The sequence below is a fragment of the Thunnus thynnus genome, chromosome 6 (assembly GCF_963924715.1).
Source record: "Thunnus thynnus chromosome 6, fThuThy2.1, whole genome shotgun sequence".
Lineage (NCBI taxonomy): Eukaryota > Metazoa > Chordata > Actinopteri > Scombriformes > Scombridae > Thunnus > Thunnus thynnus.
Window position 1 is genome coordinate 2,369,364 of NC_089522.1, and position 23,299 is coordinate 2,392,662.

Consider the following 23,299-nt stretch of genomic DNA (forward strand, 5'->3'; position numbering starts at 1 on the left):
AGTGTTGTAGTAGCAGCATTGCTGTTCACAGCAGGGTGGACCATGGGCAGACAGACAGACAGAAATGCACGTTGACTGCCTTTGAGAGACTGATGGATACCCAGCAAACTATTTCAGGTTTGGATTTGGGTTCTATGAACATTAAGAAACTTTCCATAGTAACCCTCAGGGAACGTTCGCTGTGGGGGTCCAGTGAACATTCTGCAACCCTGCAGGTACCGTTTGCGGGATGTTCCCCTAACTGAAATTGTTTGCTGGGAAGTACTGTAATAGTAAATACATGTTATTTTCTCATTAAGGGCAGCATTTAAAAATAAAATAATGTGCATCCGAAAATAAAGTGGATCGATGATATTGGGTTCTTAGATCAATCCTAGTTCTGTGCTTTCAGTTATGATTTGAGTGGATACATTTGCTCAAAATATTTGTGCTGTGTAGTGGCGCTTTACAATCACCAATCACGATAATTAAATGAACCGATGATACACAGACCATATAGGATTAGCATCACCAACGACCACCTTCACACTTGTCAATTCCATTCTGGAAAAACACAGGAACACAGTGGAAATCTAAAGATTTATTTACTTTGTATTACTTTACGTTCAAACAATAAGAAAATTACAACTCCTTTTCTTCTCACTGTTTTCTAGTCTATTAAGTAATGATACAAACACCTAATGCAAAATGTATCTAAGTTAATGGTGATGAAGCCTGCATTGTAGTGGTTCTCTGAGCCAACCTCAATGCAGGCAACATGACAGTACTGAACAATCATTCAGTGAAATGAAGTCTGGTTTCCCCTGTGTGCTCTGCCCTGCACCTCTTCACTACGTCAGTTCAGCCTGGAATGTGTAAACTTGTGTTTAGTGTTGATGTACAGACAGACTGTCACGTCTTTAAACATGTCCTTAGCTATGCAGCACCAGTTGACATAAAACAGTCTAATAAGGTCATATATGACTTGAGGTCCTGGAGTTGTGGGTACCTTAAAAGCATTGACCTTATGAGGGGCCCTCCATGTGTTTGTAGCAATTGTGTTAGACACAGTGTATTTAGGAATATACACTAGTAAATTTGGCAAGACAGCTAATTAACAACTCAAAACTAAATGACAAAATAACTGTCACTGCCTTCCAAAACTATATGACAATTCTCTCAGCATCTCAGTGCCTTCCACTAACATTACATCTACTTCTCTGATTTGGTTAACAGATAAAATTACAAAAGACCAATGTTGCCATTTTCCTGGGAAGGAAATTATGAGGTCTCCTCATAACGCAGATCCCACCTTGAGGACCCTTATCATTTGAGATATTTTGCTTAAGTGGTGAATATTCCCAAATTTGTAACTGATCAAATTACCACAATCCAAATGCTAGTATTTTTGCAAGTACTCCATAAGATCAGTCTATAAAATGTCAGAAAAGAATGACGAATATCATCATTTCCAGAGCCCTCTCTAAGGTCTTCAAATACCTTATCTGTCTGCTTCAAGGGTAACAAAAAATATTCAATTTACCATGATGTGTAATAGATTTGTAGCAGAAAAGTAGTGCAACTTCACACTGGAGGAGCTGAAACCAGCAGATGTTTGGCTTTTTTTCTTGACACATTTGCATCAATGGGCAGGAACACCAATTTGGAAAAGTAAGTGTTGCTTTTAGGTGAACTGCAAGTATTGTCTGTACATTAATTCATAAACAGAGTACACATTCCAGAATGAAGAGGCACAGACAACATTAGAACAGAACAAATGCAGTGTGAACTGACAGGCAATGTGGTGCTTGTGTTAGACATCATTCTGCTGTGAGCTAACCTCAGTAAAAAACTATGGAGCTACAAAGTACATGTGCTTGCTCTGACAAAAATAAAACTCTACAGACATTTTCTCTGCAGTTAGATAGACAGTCTCCTGTCTCTTCTCTGAGGTAGTAAATAAGTAGAAATATCATTAAAGGCAAGTATAGAGAACAATGCTTGACTCTGGAATACACCACCAGGACTTGAGTGTGTACCCAGTCCTTCAAAGTTGAATTTTTAAACACACCCTCATCTTCAACAGTGGTAAAACTGCCTAACTGTTACAGGTTAAAACATTTTCTAATGATTCTGCAGAAAGATATATGGCAAGGTAGAGGTAGAAAGTTTGAATTATAATGTCAATGTCTGCCGCTAGATAAAGACTTTAGATTCATAAAATCTACCTTTATAGTTTCAATCTAATGGCACAAGTAAGAGCCAAAATATCTAAAAGCAAATACAAATAAAAACAGAAACCCACGGTTCTGCGTGTTTGAGGTACAGATCTAATTCATCCTTTTTTTTTAGAAATGTCATAAGTGCTTAAATCCAGTCAGGAGATTAGACACTCAGGGAGGCACAACAGTAGCATTTTAAGACATTGGTGCAACACTTGGAAGCTTGTGACAATGCTAATGAGTCCTTCAACACAGTCAGTGGAATTAAGGCAGAAGAGAGAGCATTGTCTCTACATATCTTCTTTCCAAAATCACATCAATCACTTGCAACATCCATCCGGAGGGCTCCTCCGTCTCCACTGCAACTGTCCGACTTCATGAGTGGGGCGTCCACTATTGGAAGGCTGCCAGTTAGGATCCATTATTCTTGCCATGCTGCAGTGTGACTGTTAAAAGGGAACCTGCAAAATCCAATTGCTTGTCCACTGCTTTACCAGGCCTTGGAAGTGAAGAGGGGGCCGTGACAAGAGAAGGAGGGAGGTGTGTGTGTGTGTGTGTGTGTGTGTGGGGGGGGGGGGGGGGGGGGGGGGTTCACCTTTCATTCCCCATTGCATTAGAAACTCTTGAGCTCCAACTTCACAGCCTTGGAGAGAGGGCTGTCAATACTAGCAGTGACATTAATAAAAGTAGGAAATAGGTACAAGTGCTCTGGGAGAAAATGCTAGAACTGATGCTGCACTACATCAAAACTTCTTCTCAAAACTTACTTCAGTTGTCCAGATTGAAAATAAAAAAAACAGGCTCTGAGACTTCCTATTGCCTAAATTAAAATTGTGTTCCAAAGTGCCTCAGGTCCCCTCATGTAGTTAGGGCTGCCCCCTTCTACTTAGGAAAATTCGGAGATGGAGACAGCTGAATGACACACAAATGTAGACAGATATTGCAAAGCACTTTTATGGTCCTCCCTATGTCATGAGGCATGAGTATACAGGTGAAGTTTGATTTGAAAATGACGATAACATTTTGTTTCCCACAGGCTGAGGTTAGTGGTGAACTTTCCACCCACATTTTCTGTGAGCAGTGGAAACATTCAAGCTGCTACAGGGACTGTCAAATCCTAGCTTTACATGCCACAACCCTTTAACATTTCACATATTTCTCTAGCCCTGATTCAGAGCTATCATACTATGTGTCACAGTTGTGGATTGCCATCTCATGGAACGTGGACATTCAGTCACTCAGTGGCTAAATTTGTTCTAGGAAGAATGATGAAGAACCTCAGAGGGTGCAAGGGAATTTTCTTAGTGACTTTGAGAGCATAAAAAGCTCAAGCAGGTGTAAGGTAACAAATAACATGAGTTATTCTAAAGCTTCTTTCACACATAGTTCCCAGTAAATTACTGGGATAACCTTTCAGGCACTGCTTGTGATTTTCACTATTCACACATGACATGGCAATGCTGGAATAGATGGTGCAAGAGACAGTCCAGCAGATGGCAGTAATGCAACTTATGGGTGCCAACGGCCATAAAACTCAACAGAAGATGGGGCAAGGCCGGATATAAACATACGTAAACAAGTCAGGGATTCAAATGACTCATCAGCAGAGTCTTGTGATTGGTTTGCTCACTCTACGTGAAAGCATCTTTCATCAGACAGACGTAAGCCTTTACATGCTTGTCCCTGCAATGTTACTTTCATTCACAACACAGATGTACTAGCATTTACCCTGAAATGTTACTAGGTCTTGAGGTGGGAAATTGACGGAAATTGGCAGATTTCCCTAAATATTGATCCCTGCTCTCATTCAAACATCACCCCATGCAGGAAATGTTCCTGAACATTTCAGGGATAAACTGCATATGTAAAAAGGGTCTTAACAGAGAGGTGTTCTATTAAAATCAATGCAAACCATGTCAAATCTGCCATTGGTGGCCTGAAGATAATAAAGATTAGTAATACTGCCATGTATCTTATGGACACTGATAGCAGCACTGAGCACATGCTGCTGAGCAGCAGTCCAGCAGTGAGTGAGGAAGTAGTCTTGCAACATCATATTTTACAGGGTTTGCGTTGACTAATGGAAGACACATTTCACTGTTGAAGTCCCTGCTACTCGAAAATACTTTTTTTCTTGTTCCTTCATTGTGGTGTTGTTCTCTTCACTGTGCAGAATGATGAATGTGCATTATGTTCACATTCATCTGCTGAAAGAGGAAAGTTTCTCTGAGCTTACCCTAAGTCTCAGTTTAAAATGTGTACCTATGAGCATGATCTCTGACATCACAACTAGTTTGGAGCCAATCATGGTCCAGTATGCAATTTACACAAGTTTGATTTAGAAACTTGAAGTCTCCAGAGCACATAGACTGAGAATGGACTTTACAGTGAAGTAGGAGACATCAGGGGCCAGATGCATAAAACTCTGTGTAGATTCATGACTAAACTGTGTGTACGAAGCCAGTAGACATACGCATTCTTTTCGTGAGGTTTATAAAGCCGTGCGTACACATGGTTATGCTTTATGACCATAAATGGATGAAGACACACCCTGAACCAGCCGTTTTCATATCAATTAATCACCTGCCCACCAGAGTACCACCAACTAATCAATGATTAGTTGGTGGTACTCATATCTTAACTGGGGGGGATGTTTAAAATGAATTATGTTTTTGGTACTTAACACTAACCTGACAATTGTTTCCCAACTTAAAAATCACTAGGGAGAATGCTTACTACCAGGTGAATTCATAGTCAACATAATTCCCAAAACAAACTATGAACACCTGAGTGACTTCATGTCTGGGTTCTGTGGGATGGCTTTTCTTTTTTAAATAGGTGTTTTTATCTATTTCAAGGGACAGGCAGCAACCCTGAGATCAGTGACCTGGTTAGCTGTGACAGCAACTTTACATTTCAAAGTTCTCAGTTTGACCTTTTAATACAGCGGATTAAGATTGAAGTAGTTCTACAACAAAGAACAACTGCACTGCTCTCTGAAGGTCTGCTCAGACAGAGACGCATGATGGACTGAGGATGCTCGGAGCATCGCAGGAGGGGAGCCACAGATGAGTAGTTGACTGGCAGTGATTAAAAAGTAGGCAGGAATATCAGATTGGTTCATCCATTGGTTGCCAGTTGGATCTGACAGGCGATCTGTGCTGCCTCAAAATCTTCAATAATACAGTATATGGAGTTCAAGAAAATGTATTCTAAGCAACACTTCTGTGTCTTAACAGTGCCTATTGTGTCAAACATTCTGGCCCACAGAACACTTAAAAACAGGTTTAAAAAGATACCCATAGACAGCAGTGGAGCAGCATGGTTTGGTTTGATTTGGCATGACTTGATTCTTTTAAGGCCTGCGATGCTGAAAATGGAACTTAAGTGCATTTTAATCTAGTGACGCTACATTACAGCAACAAAATGGGGGAAAGCAGCTGTGTAGCATTGAGTTTGTGTCACAATGCTGATGTGACCTATCATAACATCATTCGTCTTAAAAATTTGCAGTGCTTCCAATTTAGAGTTCTTACTTGAGAAGCTGGTCTGTTACATCAGAATTTTCAGGCTCTTAAGTTCAAGCCCCTCAACAGTGTACCATTTTCGACTGACAGGTTGTTCACTTAACTAATCATGAATGACAAGTATGGGTTTACAGTACTCTTCCTAAACTTTAGTAAGTGCAGTCTTACTGAACTTACACTTAAAATAGACTGATTTTTTTATGAGGCCTAATTCTGAATTCAATAGAAATGAACACCACTTGCAATAGTGGTTGATGGTAGCATTTGGTTATTTTAGATTTAAGTCTTCTGATGCACTTGGACACATCAATTAGTGTAATGCGGGGTGACTGGATGGGTTACTGCATGTTTTAGTGATTTAACCAGCAGAATACAGACTGCTGCTGAGTTTGCATTGTCTATCTTTTTCCCCATGCACTCAATAGTGTGTAAATCTTGAACCAACCGTTCTCAATCTGTAAGACTGTTAATGCTCTGATACTCTCAAAATATAAAGGTCATCCTCAGTAAGGATGGTGACACTGTCTTACACAGGATACATCACTGTATACAATTTTTTTCCCAACACTGTATTTTCCATAATTTCTCTTAATGACCTAAAACTGGAAGACGTTAGCATTGTGCTGCACCTGTGACGAGTGTGTTAAGTGCATCCATGGTTGTTAACGGGTAAAGAAATAATAGGCTACTCCATTTTGGTTGTAGTGAGATCAACTACATTTCCTCCAATGTTCAAGCTTCCTTTTTAAATTATGAGGTAATACTGATGAGGTGACTTGTTGTGTTCAACAAAAAAAAAAGTTTTGTAATAAAAAGATGCCATTCACATATTTGACCCTTTTCATGAAAAATCCATGAGCACGTGTGAAGGCAACAAATTTTGAGGGGACAGAGCTGCTTACTGCTGAAAGGCCTGGTAGTAGTGAGGTAGGGAGCTGGAAGTGCTCATAGCAGGACTGCTGTATGCCTGAGGTAGCTGGCTGTGGTTATGGGCTCCAGGGCCCTGGGGTACATGAGCCTGGGGGGGCTGGAAGAAGGTAAAAGGCCCTGGAGCCTGAGAGGACAGCCCAGTTGAAGAGGATGGAGAGGGGGTGGAGGTGGTGGTAGGTGGATAGCTCATCACTAACCCTCCCATCCCCATGTGAGGGCTGTAGGCCGGCAGGCTGAAAGGCAAGAAGCCCAGCAGAGGCCCAAGGTCCATGTTAGTGGTGCAGGACAGCTCGGTTGAGGGGATAGTGGGGCTCCTAGACAGCAGGTGGGGGTCGCTGCTGGCACCCACCCCTTCACCCAGCACCTCCCTCTGAGGGGAGGCAGAATTAGAGGTAGAAGAGTTGACTGCACTCAGATGAGGTGGGGGGGCGCTCTGCAGGTCCAGCAGGAAACTGTCCACGTCGGCGCGAGGATATGAGGTAGATCCGTGCTGGTACCTGGACATGTTGCTGTAGGACTGCTGCTGCTGGGCTGCTGGTGGCTGCAGGTGATGGTGGTGTAGGTGAGAGGATGGGGGGGGCATGTGGTGACCGACATTCATGCTCGAGGACAAGGAGCCCTGCATGAGGCCATGAGGATGACCCATCCCGGGGACAGGATTGGCCATTGGGTATGAGTTGTACATGTCCCTGGAGAAAGTCTCCATGGCCTCCTTGGTGACAGAGCCCATGTCAGAGGTCACAGGGTTAGGCTCCTCCTTCGCTGGGCACTGGGTGGGGGGGGTGAGTGTAGCCACGGGAGTGCTGGGTGTACCAGGTGGCATCAACCCTGACTCCTGGGCGTGACTCTTCTTTAAGTGACGGGTCAGGTGGTCTCTGCGGCCAAAGCGTTGTGCACAGCGGGGGCACAGGAAGTCACGGCGCCCAGTGTGCACCACGGCGTGGCGCCGTACATCCTTACGGGTGTAAAAACGGCGGTCACATCGCTCACATGAGTACTTCCTTTCTCTCACGGGCAGAGCAGCGTTAGTGTTGCCCTCTGATGGTGGAGGCCTGTCAATATGGCCACCCAGGTGCTCCAGCAGGGATGGGGCCCCCTCTGTGCAGGGCAGGCCTGCTGCAGCGCTGTGGGCTGCCACCAGGTGGCGTCTATAACCCAGCTGGGTGTTGTACTGCTTCCCACACTCCTGGCAGTGAAAGAGCTGCCTGTTAGCTGGGTGGCTCTCCTGCAGCTGGCTCTTCAGATGGTCCTGCTGGTGGTACATGGTCTAACAGAAGGAACAGTGCTGGCTTTGCTGCTGCACAGGGACTCTGGCCAAGAGCCTGAGCAGACACAGACAAGACTCATGAGGATTCTCCAGAGAGCTGACCATCAGCGTACTGATCTCTGGCTGTCTAGTTAACTTAGAGTGCTAGAGTTAATGCTAAATGCTGTTTGTTGACTGTTTGACTGTCTCTTGCGGCAATGACTAGTGGTCTGTCCTGCCTCACTCGGGCATGCCTGTGTCCAGCAGTTGGTTCCTGTGACAGCAGCTGCCATAGCAACCCCAAAAGGGCTGCAGTGATGAGGAGCTTTCGAAGCTCTCACTGGGTCTGTGTGTTTCCTGAGAAGAGCTGTTGTGTTAGCCTGCAGTCTATTTTAGTATTCAGCAGCCCTGAGTGCCACAGTCACAGCAGCTGAATCAGAGAGGCAGGAACATCTTTATCCACCTGGAAAGCAAACAAAGAAAACAAACAAAACTTTTAATCCATGTTCCTTCATCTAAAACGATTTCCTATTCTGAAACAAAACTCGGAAAACGAAAAACAGCTTTTTTTTTTAAATTATCAATGTTTATAACACTGTTTTAAAAACAGAAATAGAGCCATTTTCCATTTAATTTGGTCCTGAAAATAGAATTTTGAGTTGTTTCCTTATTACGGATTTTCATACGGTGATGCAAAATGATTGGGGCAATTTTAAATTATCTTTGTTATCAAAAAGTGACCTGGAAGCTTTCATTGACGGTGTTTTTAGCAGTAGAAGCAGGTCGGGGCAAGAAAATCTGTGTCGGCATGGAGTGGTGCATTGTGCACCCCCAGCTTAATGCTTGCCACACACACACACACACACACACAGTGAACTTTTATTTCTATAAAATGTCGTCTTTACATCCCTGGCTAGATAATACAACCCAAATAATAAGAGTATAGTTAAGACAGGTTATGCAACAACCTGACTGGTTGACTGACTGCATCCATGTAGTTTTAGGCTATTTATCTAAATATGCAACAGTAAATATGCATATCAGAAAATGGAATCGCTCTCCTCCAGTAGTTAATTCAAGACAAGATGAAAGTTAGGAAGTAGATGATGCACAGGCAGACACTGAGCTCACACAACATTGCCTGTGCATCCACTATGTGCCACAGAAATGGATGGAGAGGCCACAAAACAAAAGCAGACGATCTTTAAGGTTCTTGCAGCACATCAAGGGCACTGAAGGCTATGCCTAATATCCTTGCAATGAAATTTGCCCTTTGATGCCTTCACTGCAATGTGTGAGAATTTCTATTTCTCACTGTCAAGATGACTAAATGTGACCGCAGACTTGTCAGTGCTCAGTGGCTTTGGCGTTTTAGTGCGCACTCTGGAAGCACCTGACAGGTGAAATCCAAGCATTCCTCTCTGCTCCGTTTGCCTGTTGACTAGCTACTGTATTGTCAACAAGGCTGTAAATTGCTTGGCCATCTTCCGAGGTACCTGAAGGACTTTGATAATGGTTACTACTTTAGCTGAATGTAGTTCATAATAAGTTGAGTTAAAATACTATTCAGCTGAATCGGAAAAAAAGTATTTTTCTGTTGAATATAAGATATTGTTTGTTTAAGTTGAAACACGGTAATAGTACAAGTACTATTATAAAAGACTGATAATCTAACTAAAAGGAATGGAAATAAAATATAATAGTGTTAAGTAAAACAAACATCTTCGTAAAGACAGTAATTTGACTATACAGTACAGTACACAGAGAGGGGAATGAAGTGTCATCTGAGCTGTTAAGGTACATCACTGCCACCTAGTGGACAGATACAGATGGTACTATGTAATGGAGTTTTGTGTTAAATAAAGGTTACAAAGTGAAACACAAGACGTGTATGGTCCTGAGCTCTCACTTCTACACTCATTTCTTGCCACCCTAACATAACAGTGATGGAAAAACCAGGATACATTACAGCCGATTTACTTGGTCAGGGATTAATATTTTTAATGGTTGGACATTTCCATTTTGGCAGATATGTCTGCTGAGATTAAACTAACTATGATCAGAGGGCGATAGGATCCGTGGCCTGTGAGGACATTTATTATATTCGGTTAATATTTCCAAAACTATAGCCTATGTTCTGTTAATATGCAGGCTACAAGGTTTTTATTTCTTCAAACTGGGAAATTTTTCCACCTGAGAAGATAATTACTGTTAGCAGCTTTTATCAGTAGGCATATTTTCAACCAAATTATCAATAATGGACTGTGCAATGTCGGACCTACTCCACACTTCTATTAGTGTAACGGTGGAAGAAAACTCTCAATGGAATTTCAAGCCAACAACACGCCACCATCAACTTTTATAATAGGTAGGTAGAATGCTCGAGATGTGCTATTGTAGCTTTGATTATTCATTTGACGACAGGATTAGGCTACTGTTGACAGATTAGTGAATGTGATATATTAACAGAGGATGTATGATAATTTTGCAGCCAATTCATGTTGAAGTTGGAAAAGTTTAGAGAGAGAAATTACATGAGCGTTGGTAGGCTATTAAGTTTGATAAAATAGTCAGGAGATTACCCTGCATATTGTAGGCAGTTCGTCCACGGCTTATTCTAGACTTGAAGGTATTACAAATTGCAAGCTTTGTGTCTCCTACACTCACACTGAAGAACTTTCACACCAACTACATGTTTTATGTACAGTGTGTGTGGCTGTACTGTCTGTGCTGCAGCCATGGTACAGACAGTATGCAGTAAGATTCCTTAACTGCTGGAAAAGTGAAGGGGATAGCCCCGAAGTTAGCAACAACAATGCTAAACAGAGAAATACAGAACAGAGAAATGTGTGGCTGCTGCATTTGGATGATGATTGTCCTAAAAGGCTGACTTCCTCTTGTCAGTAGGTGGTGCTATGACTATGACTCAATTTTGACATATAGATGTGTACAGGCCGGGAATCTTATCAGGCATGACAAATTTGGTGCAGGTTAGACAATGTACATTCAAGTTACAACTTCCCACTTCATAAACACAATGCCTGCAAATGGCAAAAATTGCAAAAAAAAATTGCAAAGTAAATTCAAAATGGCTGACTTCCTGTTGGACTTAGGGTACAGCCCCAAGAGGCTTTTTTGTGCATCTGGACATGATACATGAACCTACCAAATTTCGTTTATCTACGTCAAATTTAAGGGGTGGGTTCTTTTAATTTGAAATTTTGTGGGGGGCACCCTCGAAACATTTTGCCACACCCATTCCCAAGACCCATATCATTTGTCAAGTCATGCCAGTCCTGATGGATGTGCAAACTTTCGTGAGTTTTCGAGCACTCCTAGCACCTCAAAAATGCTAAAAGTAATTAGGGGGCACTATAGAGCCAAGGTGTCACGCCCAAGCCCGTTGTGATATGAAATCTAAATATTACTGCAAACATACTTGCAAATTCTCACGAGTTTTTGCGCATCCAAAAAGGTCTCAAACATTTGTTAATATAATGAAAAATTATGTATGAAATCCAAAATGGCAAAGTGGCTTCTTGTCTGGCAAAAAATTCCCAAAAAATTATTTCTGGGTAGAATGAAGAGAGAAATTAACCCACCAAATTTCATGAAAATCAAAGCAACTTTGTTACGAAATGTCTGCTGACTTCCTATTGTCAGTTGGTGGCACTATCACTATGTCAATATTGATATGTAGATGTGTTCAGGCCTGGACTTTTATCAAGCATATGACATTTGGGCCAGATTGGACAAAGTCTAGTGGAGTTACAACAATTCCCTGTTTCATGGCGAGACATGCAAGTTGACCAGCAGCCACGTCAAGGGCGTTACCCGAAAACTCATGATTTTGATAACTTTTCATCACAAAGCTCTTAAGATGGCACCTACCGAATTTGAAGTTGGTCAGTTCAAATCTCTCTACGCTGCACAAACAAGTTAAATATCACTTCCTGTGTGCTGCTAGACAACACTAATTATACTTCATATTGCTATATATCAAGTGTGGCGAAACATTGAAGTTTGCCGCAACGCCACAGCAACTGCACATAATGAAAACTCTAGATTTTGATAATTTTTCATCGTAAAGGTCTTTAAATGACACTGACCAAATGTGAAGTTGGTCGGGTTAAATCTCTAGAAGGAGTTTGTTAAAATACTATGCCTATATATTGCAAAAAACTGCGCTACAATCAAACTGTATAAAAATATGGACGTTGTTACTGTGACGTCACCCGTTGGTTTCTGAAGAGCGGTTTTGAAGCTGAGAGTAAGCCACTCCGGCTGTTGCCATCTTGGCAGTGAGTGACGCTGCCTAACTCCCAGCCAATCAAAAATGGGCAAAGAGGCGGGCCGAATGGCTGAAGCAAGCCACCTAGCGGCTGGCAGACCTGTCACTCAAAGCAGCCATGTCCTTCATTATGCAGAACTTTACGGCTTAATAAAATTTAAATGGGTGAGTTATAAAAAAAAATTCACCCCCGGTGCAGTTGTCATGAATGGGTAAATTAGCTATAGAGACCAAAACCGTGTTTTGTACCAGGTTGTAAACATGTTTATTTCTGCTGTAAAGTTGGGCATTTTAACATGGGGGTCTATGGGGATTGACTCCCTTTTGGAGCCAGCCTCAAGTGGCCGTTCAAGGAACTGCAGTTTTTGGCACTTCCACATTGGCTTCATTTTACAGCCCCAGAGGTTGCCTCTTGGCTACAATTGCAGTAAAAGTAAATTCAAAATGGCTAACTTCCTGTTGGACTTGGGGTAAAAGGCTTTTTTGTGCATCTGGACATGTGCTTACCAAATTTTGTTGATTTACTTTACATTTAAAAGTCGGGGCCTTCATTCTGAAATATTGTATGCGGCACTATTGAGCCATGTTGCAACATCTCAGCTCAAGAACCATATAGCCTAATTTGTCAAGTCATGCCAGTTCTGATGGATGTGCAAACTTTCATGTGTTTTCGAGCACCCCTAGCACCTGTAAAGTGCTATTGCACTGCACAATGCGTCTTGGGTGCATTTACACCTGTATTTAGAGCTGTCCACTTGTGATGGGATCACCCGAGACACCTGTTAGTACCAGGTGTAAACAGGGCCATATGCTGGTAAAATATGCAAGTGGCTGGCAGACTTGCTTTACTCACTAGCCAAAAAAACAATCTATTGAATGGCTGGTAAAATTTGAACATTCACTAGCCATTTGGCCAGTGGATAAAAAAGTTAATTTGCACCCTGCACACACAGCACACACATGCATTTACATGCACATGTACACACCCACACACACAGTGTGATGTGATCTGTTGAAATGTAATTGGGGAGATGGTTACTTGGTGAATTACTATGTTCCTCCATATGATGCATAATATTACTGTTAACTGGGGATTCGTTTTAATACGGCTACTGTAGCCCTTCATCCTTCCCTAAACATAAACTCTTAATCAACATGCACACATACACACACAGAGGATATATTTTATATCAATCTTAATGTTGTGTTAATGTTCATATTACTGTTAATGTGCACTGTCAAAATATTTGAACAAATTGTACTTCACGGTTCTTCTTAATATTGTTCTTGAAACCTTCATGCTAATAAAGCCCTTTGAATTGAACTGAAACAGTAGTCAGCAAATATGCTGGTAAAAACGAGCTTGTTGTATATAGTGATTATGTGTTTGTCAATGAGAATTCTGAGCAGAAAGGCTTTAAAAAGTACTGAAAAAATGTTTGGTAAATTCTGTGTAATAGGTTTTGAAGGCATCATGAAGTTAGCCACACATACAGTAAGTCCCTAAAATCCAACACCATCACTAATCACTAGATGAGGAGTATGTTTTCAGTTTCATTTCAATGGATATATTTTGCTAGAATCTGTTTAACAGGCTTTATAGGGCTAACAGGCTAACAGCTTCTCCAGCAGGCTAACCTGAATCAGTCACCTAAAATGATTTAACATCAACCAGGTTGTATTTTTTTTTCAGTAATTTAACAGTATTTCTTTCACATAAAACACACCACAAAAAAAAATGCTTAGCTTTTTTACCCCTAACAAAAAATTACATTAAATCTCTTGAGCAGAGAAATGTGACTGTTTTCAAATATGGTAAAATAAAACTTATGATAACAGATAAAACTGTTTGATTTAAGCACCAACCTCTCGATTTAATCATGTTGTTGTCCATTTAAGTGTGTTTTTGAGTTATAAATTTGAGTAATAAAATTATTTATTTTTACTTGAATTTGATTATGAACTGTTTATGGGTTAATAAACACATTTCTTCTGTTAAAATATTTTTATTCCATTTATAATAATTAATACTGTTAAGAAGAAGAAGAAGAAGAAGAAGAAGAAGAAGAAGAAGAAGAAGAAGAAGAAGAAGAAGAAGAAGAAGAAGAAGAAGAAGAAGAAGAAGAAGAAGAAGAAGAAGAAGAAGAAGAAGAAGAAGAAGAAGAAGAAGAAGAAGAAGAAGAAGAAGAAGAAGAAGAAGAAGAAGAAGAAGAAGAAGAAGAAGAAGAAGAAGAAGAAGAAGAAGAAGAAGAAGAAGAAGAAGAAGAAGAAGAAGAAGAAGAAGAAGAACAACAACAACAACAACAACAACAACAACAACATACAGACGGGTGACAAATTTAAGGAAAAACTGGTCCAGGTCTGAATGCTTGACCCCTATTGAGGGGATCTGGTGGCTCTGTTATGCTTTGGGGGGCATTTTGTTAGCATGGTTTCAGTGCACTTGTCCCCTTAGAAGGAAGGGTCACTGCAAATCAATAAAGTTGTTCTGAGTCGTCACCTTTATCCTATAATGAAACATTTCTATCCTGACGGGAGTGGTCTCTTCCAGGCTCCCCTTTAAAATGTAGTCTGTGCATCTGCGCTTGGTGCGACAATACCATAACAGCAAAGTTTTGGTGAGGCGTATGGAGAACAGAGATGCGTACAAGATCCATGGTAAAGCAAATTGATTGCTTAAAATTAAGGGTTTAAAATGAATCACTCATGCTGATTAACATGGATCTTTACCACAAGCAGACATGCTGCTCCACCAAAAACATCTCCTCTAAATGCACAGTAAGTCGCAGATTTTAGAGATTCTTATAAATCATTTTAGTTCTAATAATTAAAAAGTATAAAAATTGAGTGAATTATTTGTAAAATTATTATAACTAATTTAAATTAGTTATTGTTTAAAGGCTTAAAAATTGCTTTAACCATTTAGGGAACATCAATCGTTGATCAGATTGCTAAATCGCTCAAGTCTAGCATGCAACGTTGTCAACTATGCTCATCATTAAAAGTCTGACATGACTGACATGCACAGCTTAACATTAATTAGGTTCAGACTCAAAAACAGTTTCTAGTTCACTTTTTTATTTCAACCTACCAAACGGTCTATATGTCGATATATTCATAAAAGGAACATTAAGCCCATGTAATACTAATGGTGTGAAGAAAAATAGCCTTTTATTTTCAGTCCTCATAGAGAATAGTAGAGGACTAGTAGAGAATAGAGAATTCAGTTTTAACAACCGTCAACAAGTGTTAGCAAACCATACTGTATGTATTCCACACATCCCACTCAGTCCATTTACCATCTATAGCACCACATGTTTATCTAATTTTTCTAGTTTTTGGACTTTTTTGTTCAGTGATCAAAACTTATTTCTTTGAATTCCTTTACTTTCTCCATCTGGAATATGCACAGTAACAGTGCATATAGGACTAAACTTAGCACAAAAAGTAAGGAAATTTGTATTTGGTAGATTATTTCTTTGTTGTAACAATGCTTCTTGGCAATAAATCTTATACCATTGGAAAGCCTGTTTATTTCCCTTTTAAATGGTGCCACATTTGTAATGAACATGCATTTGTGGGATGAGCAGCAGAGCTGAGGATGTGGGTTGCGCCCATGAAAAATTTGCCAGATCTTCTCTGCCAATGCCAAACAGCTTATTTTCCTGTTGCTACTGACTGAATTTAGTTGTTTTCTTCTTGCAGTACCATCTAACTTCACTATCCTTTCTGTGGCTGTCAGCCCCAACCCCATTGGTTCCTACTTAAGATGTTAATCTTTAAGAACGCCTGACAAATATTTAGCTTCTCTCTCTCTCTCTTTTTTTTTTTTTTTTTTTTTTTTTTTTAAAATGGCTCAGTAATTTCCTTGTAAGGCCCACAGTTGCAAAATTACAACAATTACTAAAACTAAAAAAATCTGTAATTTTTTTTTTTTTTTTAAAGACCACGTTTACATAGTCAGTGGGTCCTATTGTTTATCCTTGCGATGCTATTGGATAGTAAATGTTTTTGGCCATGAACTCACTCTACCTGCAAACTTTCTGTCAACCTCATCTTCTTGTTTTATTGGACTGGATTTGTCAAGAGAGAAGTGAGTAAAATTCCTTAAATATTTTTTTGAGGATACTTAGCTATTCTGGAATACGTTCACCAAATTTGATTTTGAGCTTGTTATGTCTATGTTGCCATTCTACAACGCTGGGTGAGGTTGGTAGTCAAAATAGCATGTGCATCTTACACATTACATGTGGGCATTGCACTTTTCACATTTTCACATATGGAAAAAAAAATACCAAGAGAAATATAATGTCTTTGATGACTCACAATAAGTTTTAAATTTGTTTTCTCTTGTTAACATTTTGAGTTTAGACAAGAATTAAACAAATGAATAAACGGTTTCTGGTTGCAGTATTTGAAACTATCTGTATCAGAAACTGTATCTGTATCTTATCAGTTAAAAAAAATACATTTAACTGATCCTGGGCTTTTTCTGGGCTTTGTTTGTTTGCCCAAATAGTTACCTGTTGCATTAGTTAGGAACAGATTCTGAATGTTTTGGGGTATGGTTGTTGCATTGTTCGGGGACAGGTGAGAATGGTCCTGATGTGGGGATGCAAGTACTCCTTTAGGTATGATAAGTAGAGAGCATAATAGGCTAGTCAGATAGTATTGTGTGAATTTAGTGTAATGTGTAAATAGGATTAGGATTAATTTGCATTGATATTATTTAGCCTGGAAAATACTTAGCTCTTTATCCTGAACACTTGGTCCACCACCCTATCTATTAATATATATATATATATACACACACACACACACTATATAATACTTATGCGCATTATTAATACTAGGGCTATAGTCTGCTGGTCGACTGGTCAATTAGTTGGTCGACATGTTCTCGTCCGACTAAATTCTCATTGGTCGAATAATCTCCATGTTACTTTCATAAGGAGAAAAGTGCTACATCAGTAGCTTTCCAGGATTAATCCATTATTTCCTGCAGTGGGAGGAACAGAATAACAAATTACCTGTGAAAACGGGGGTGTATTCAAAACACTCCCATTGTTTTCACAACTTTGAACTCACCCAACCTAATGGAGACTGCTGGGTCTAACTGTACTCAACGTTTACTGAGCATTTACTGAACATTTACTGAATCAGTGTTTCTCCTATAATTATCACTACAAGGCCCCCTGCCAGGCCACAAAATATGTTTTAATGCCAAAATGAACGCCAAATATCCATTCATTCAGAAATCAAGCGTTTGTGCAGCAATGTTCGGTACTTAAGTCAACCTCTGTGTTGTTGCCTGGGAAACTATTGGTAGCTCCATTAAGGAATACGGCATTGTGTGTGTGTTTGGGTAGCGAGTGGGAAATAGCGAGCAGCAGGAATGGATGCGAACGGAGCAGAGGAAAAGGTTAGTAGTAAGTTGTCCGTCTGGCAGTAAATGTACAGTACAGACTACACTAAAAAGTCACGTCTGTTGTTTCCCCAAGTGCTGGAAAAGGGAAGGGAGTTATCTCCAAAGTTAGCAACAATGGGTTAGCCTAACCTGAAGACGCAAAAAAGAGAAATGTGTGGCTGCTGAGTTTACTGTGCACTCTGTCATTGAACGGTCTTTGGGACCATCATTGCAAATGAACATGGCTGAACACTGGGATAGAGACAAAATTCAGTTTTGTAAATACAATTTTATTCTGTTTTTTTAATTAATAAATGACTTCATAAAAAAATGACTGCTGTGTGATTATTATTCATGATATATACTGTTATAGGGCTAAATAAGTCAACCCTGCAAATTAACCCTTAATTTTTCTGTATATTTGTTCAGAGAATGTGAGTACAAATACAGAAATTCTGCTCCCAACTGGCCCGACATTGCAATATTACAACATTTCCCTAAAAACTTACTAAAACATAAAAAAATGAAAACCTGTTAATTTCTGCATCGGAGGCCTCCTACAACATCTGAAAGGTGAAAAAAATGCTCTTTTTTTCTATATTTGGGCTTTACTGGGTAAAAAGCTGGTCACTAGTTTTTAAGAAAGATTACTTAGAGGGAAATTGTACATTTTAACCAGCATATTAATCCACATATGGTGCATTAGTTTGGACAACAATTGAGCTCTATGGCACAGATGAGTAAGAACAGAAATGAATAAAATTACACTTTATTGTCCACAAAAGTGGAAATTTGTCTTTGGCCCATCAGACAGTTCATGATATATCAGGCTTTGGATGCACACACAAAACTTAATAGGATCAATCCATTGTTGGCTTGACTCTGTACATGGAATTTATTTACATGAAGAAGAACATAATATCACCAGACTGGCCCTACAACCGAACTACCTTTGAGTTGGCAGTGTTGCACTTGTAACAACAGTATCAGACAACTGTACCAGTTCATTTGGTGTTATAAAGTACTGTCTATTGTCACAAACGTGTGATTTGGAGCTACTCATGAGTGTACATAAACTATTTAGGCCTGCAATGACCTGAACCACTACTTACATCAATCATTTAACATTCTGAACGGGACCATGCCTTAGAATGAGTACATTTACTATCAGTAGCTACTGCAAATACCTTCACTACTTTTCCTTTACAATGGTCTAGTCCTCTGTTGTAAATTAGACTTTAAACATTTTTTGCACTGTTAGATGTTCTCCATGTAATTATATAATAGGGACAAGCAGTGAATATCGTAATAAGAGGACTAAATGATGACTTTGCAACAAGAGTAAGGTGATGGGAGGTGGTACTGCCATCTTGTGGGTCCTCAGCATGGAGCTACTATGAAGGTTGAATTCCCACATTTTTTCTGTTTTTTTGCTGCTCCAATATGTCAAGCCAACGACAAAAATGTTTATGTTGTTGGAACCCAATGAAGTGAGGGAAACCCTCCACCCAGGCTGATGAGAGCTTGACTGAAATCAAAAAGAAGTCTGAACTGGTAGAGACTGGTGAGAGGGACATTAACAGACCGGGGCTACATTTGACTGCTAGCTTTGCTGAGCTCACGAAAGTCGGCGGCGGAGGTGAAATTATGGTCAATGCTTGAAGATTTAGGAGTTTATTACGCTGGGTTTTATATCGACGGAATCCGCCGACTGATGTTAGTGTGGCTGTGGATGAAGTTAAAGAGCTAGCCGAGGCAGCATGCTGGTTAAAAAACAAAAGATGAGCGGTTCACTAAGTTGTACCGGAGTTTGTCTTGCGGGAGCTAACTCCTCTATATTTCACCGACCAGGGTTAAAAAGTCCTGCTTGAGTCAAAAGACACGGATACAACGCTACTTACCGACTGTGCCTCTGTCCAGTTCTCCGTCCCGCCTCCATTCTGTCTCCATCTCGACATTTTGGGACAAGTTTTAAAGATGTTTATGACAGTCCGGGCCTGGACTGCTGGGCGCCGCGCTGGAAGCCATGCATTATGGGAGAATGACGTCACACCCCAGGCTCAGAGGAACTTCAGAAGGAACAAGCTGGTGGCTCCCATGGATGTATTACAAGAGCTGGATAGGGCTCCGCCGCTCAGCCTTGCAGCCAATTTTCCCAGTGGCCATTCGCGGTATTACAGCGAAAGATCGCCCTGCGGCCCAACAAGCATTTTCCCCATAGACCACCATTGTAAAAGAGACGTCTGTAAAACTGTTGACAGGACACCTCGAACTGGAAACACGGCCAATTATGACTCTTTCTATTATGAATTTCTGATCCATGGAGGTTTTATATTTGTAAAACTTTCCTCGATCCGAGAAAAGCGTCTTTAAAAACCCTGACGTCATCACAATGTAAAGTCTATGGGTACATCCCAAGCCTCTTAAATTGCGTTCACGTTTCCCTCACTTGCATCTTAGTCCCTCTCACCGTGAATGCATGGAGAGACGCAAGAAAACCAAGCAAGGAGAGAGGAAACTAGGAAATTTGTTTTTAGAGACATGAGACGTCCTTTCCTCTGAAGCGTCACATGAGGCGACGTCCGTTTCTGATGACGGCGTCAGTTGATCACAGCTGGATCAGTTGTCAGTCGGCTTTAACGGTTGTAGAAACTTCTGATCAAGTTTGTGTCTGTGCCCATGTGCACTGTGCTAATACTAATAAAGGTGCACAGTTATCACCGCTAGAGTAGCTGTTTTCTCTCTGCAGCCTGTTACCTGTTTAACAAACACCTAAATAAAAACCTGCATACTGCATTTATACTGTGTCCTACTCAGACGCACAGGAACCATTTTTACTCGCGGAATGCGTTTATACTATTTATTGATTATTTGCAACTGTATTTTTGGATAATCCTGATAGTGAATTCATAATTCAGTAACCCAGAATATGATCAGGGTGTCTTCTGTACACTGGAAAATATGTATTTGGCCAAATGTTTCTGGGAAAGTGGAAATTATGAAACCCGACGCTCAGGAATTTTCAGCCTCACATGTGACCGGATGGAAATTACGATAAATGATGTAAAATATAAATTTGTTTAACTGTTATTATGGATAGAATTCATCAACAGGAAGAGTCTGTCTGTCAGCAAAGAAAACAGTTTAATGGAGGAAATAACATCATGAAAAGAAAAATCTTTCTAATAAATGAAGACAGTTGTTTATGGGTCTTTTGTTGATGAGACTGACAATTAACAGATTTTTAACTATATGATGAATCAGAAAACAAGTAAGCATAAAACTTGTGGGTGATACACTTAAATTTAATATAATCTGTCTCCACTTCAGTGATGTATCAGATCAGTCAGATCAGCTGCAGCGTCCAATCAGTAACTGATATCCAATAAGGAGGCGTGTCGGCCAGTAAAAGACTTCCTGAAGGCTGCTCTCATGTTTCCTCGCTCCTTGATCCTCACTCCCATGGATGTATTATAAGAGCAGGCTACTGGACTAAAAAAGGGGCCTAATCAGTCCTATAGGAATTGCTCGACTGGCGCGTTCGCCAAAAAAAGTTTCTAGCTTCCAGGTTTGCTTCCGCGTTGTGTGCAGTAGTGTTTCCCCCACTGGCCCCGCCCACGAGTTCCTGCTCGGCCCATAGACTTTACATTGTGGTGACGTCACAGATATTTAAATCGCTTTTCTCGGCTCAAGGAAAGTTTTACAAATATAAAACCTCCATGGATCAAAAGTTCATAATAGAAAGAGTCATAATTGACCTTGTTTGAAGTTTGAGGTGTCCTGTCAACAGTTTTACAGACGTCTCTTTTACAGTGGTGGTCTATGGGGAAAATGCTGTTTGGGCCGCAGGGAGATTTTTAGTTACAATACCGTGAGTGACCACTGCGAAAAACTGGCTGCAAAGCTGAGTGGCGGCACCCTATCCAGCTCTTATTATACATCCATGCTCGCCCCTCGGAGCAGAAATAAGAGACTAGGGTTGTGGTCGAATAGTCTTTTTTGCTTTAGAAGGCTCCTAACTGAGTGAAATGACCCGGAAGTATCTATGTGGCAGCCATGATAAGAGCTGGTTGAATTCTCTAACTGCTAAGGAAAGGTGCTCCAATGCTTCCTTTCTAATCTCCTTTAGCATAGGGTACACTTGACCATCCTTTACGAAAGGAAAGGAGATAATCCCATCCCACAATTCCTTGCGGCAGCAAGCGACGCACCAGTCACAAACTCAAACAATTAAACCCACATTACACATCCACAGCGGTCCGTGTCCTCTCCGTCCAAAGCTGTGTTCAGCTTGTTTGATAACAGAATAAACAAATGGACAAAGCGTTAATACTAATAAATACGTTTTTCGTATGAATTAAAAAAAACAGAAATGTGTGTGCTTTTCCCGTTTTCGTCTTCAAGTCAGCAATTAGAATAGAAATTAAATCAAAACCAGATGTTGGATCTCACTAGCTGACCACTTGTTTCAAGACTGTAAGAAACCCGAGCCTTTGGTTGTTCGTATCTAAGGTGTGAAACTCCACCCATGGAACCACCTTAACAAAACCAGAGAACCCCTTCCTCTCTGCCTCTTTTTACCTCCAGCTGCTGAAGGAGCAGCTCTCAGCTCCTCTTTCTCCTCACAGCCCTCTGCTGGAGCAGCTCTCTGCTCTCTTGTGTGGCCTTCTCACAGCAGACACACACAGAACTCTTTTCTTTAAAGCAGAAGACACGAGAGCCTGCCTAAGACACAGAAACTGAAGTTATTTAGTGCCAGCAGCTACCTCTCAAGTCTGCTGGCTGATTTAACAAGTACAGGAGCCACGAAACAGAGTTAGCTTGCCACTAACGCTACACAGAGGCATGACCTGGGCCCTCTGACCTGCACGACTGGAGTGCTGTCTCCCCAGCAATGCCTGCATCTTTCAGCTTTGGAGGCAAACCCTTCTCAGCCTGTCTCTTCCACGGATTCACCAGCTAAGAAGTAGAACACCACAAAGCATCTCTTTTTTCATGGACTAGTAACAACTGTGCATAGCCTAGAAACACAGTGAAGCATAGCACGGCTAAGCAAGAATGTTTAACTTAATCACTGTACTGTACCTGTATTGATTTGGTTAAGGTTATTCATTGAACTATTGTTGTGATGTCCTTGTTGTTCATAGTCAGGTTATAGCATAGCCACACCGCTAGGTTAATGTTAGCATGCTTAACACATGTTACGTCCAGTAACTAGGCCTTGCATGCAACAGACCTCTTCCTAACCTGGCACCTTTAGCCTACACCAATTGGCCTTGAATAGAGAACCACACAGTTAAGAGGTTTAAAACCCAGTTTTGCAAACTTTGGTTCAAGCAGCAAATATGGTTCAAGACACCACATGGGGGGCTTTTCAATTCGCTAATTCTATGCTTCCTTGCATCCTCTCTCCTCTGTGACCCGGAAACCGATCTCCCTCCACCATCATGGAGGATCTTCCAATCCCTTAAATATACCTGGAGGAGATGAGGAGCAAGGAGAGAGGAAGCTCCTGGAGCAGCTTAGAGCGAGGAAACACAGGTGTATCATATGCGGAACTTTTTTAACGGATAGCAACACCCCTTTGATCCAATCTGTTTATTGATTTGTCAGCTGATCTGACAGGACAGTAAACAGTCAGGCTGTTATTGTAATACAATCAATCAATCAATCAATCAATCTTTATTTATATAGCGC

The 23,299-nt window shown here is 40.7% G+C and overlaps 1 protein-coding gene across 1 annotated transcript; it reads right to left on the reverse strand.

Moving 5' to 3' along the window:
- Positions 1–565: 565 nt before the first annotated feature.
- LOC137183988 (zinc finger protein PLAGL2-like) lies at positions 566–21,062 on the reverse strand. The gene is made up of 2 exons (XM_067591254.1): positions 19,504–21,062; positions 566–8,367 (listed from the first exon to the last, which is right to left on the reverse strand). Exon 2 carries the CDS (start codon positions 7,920–7,922, stop codon positions 6,627–6,629), a length of 1,296 nt encoding a protein of 431 aa, XP_067447355.1. The 5' UTR covers positions 7,923–8,367; positions 19,504–21,062; the 3' UTR covers positions 566–6,626.
- Positions 21,063–23,299: the final 2,237 nt, after the last annotated feature.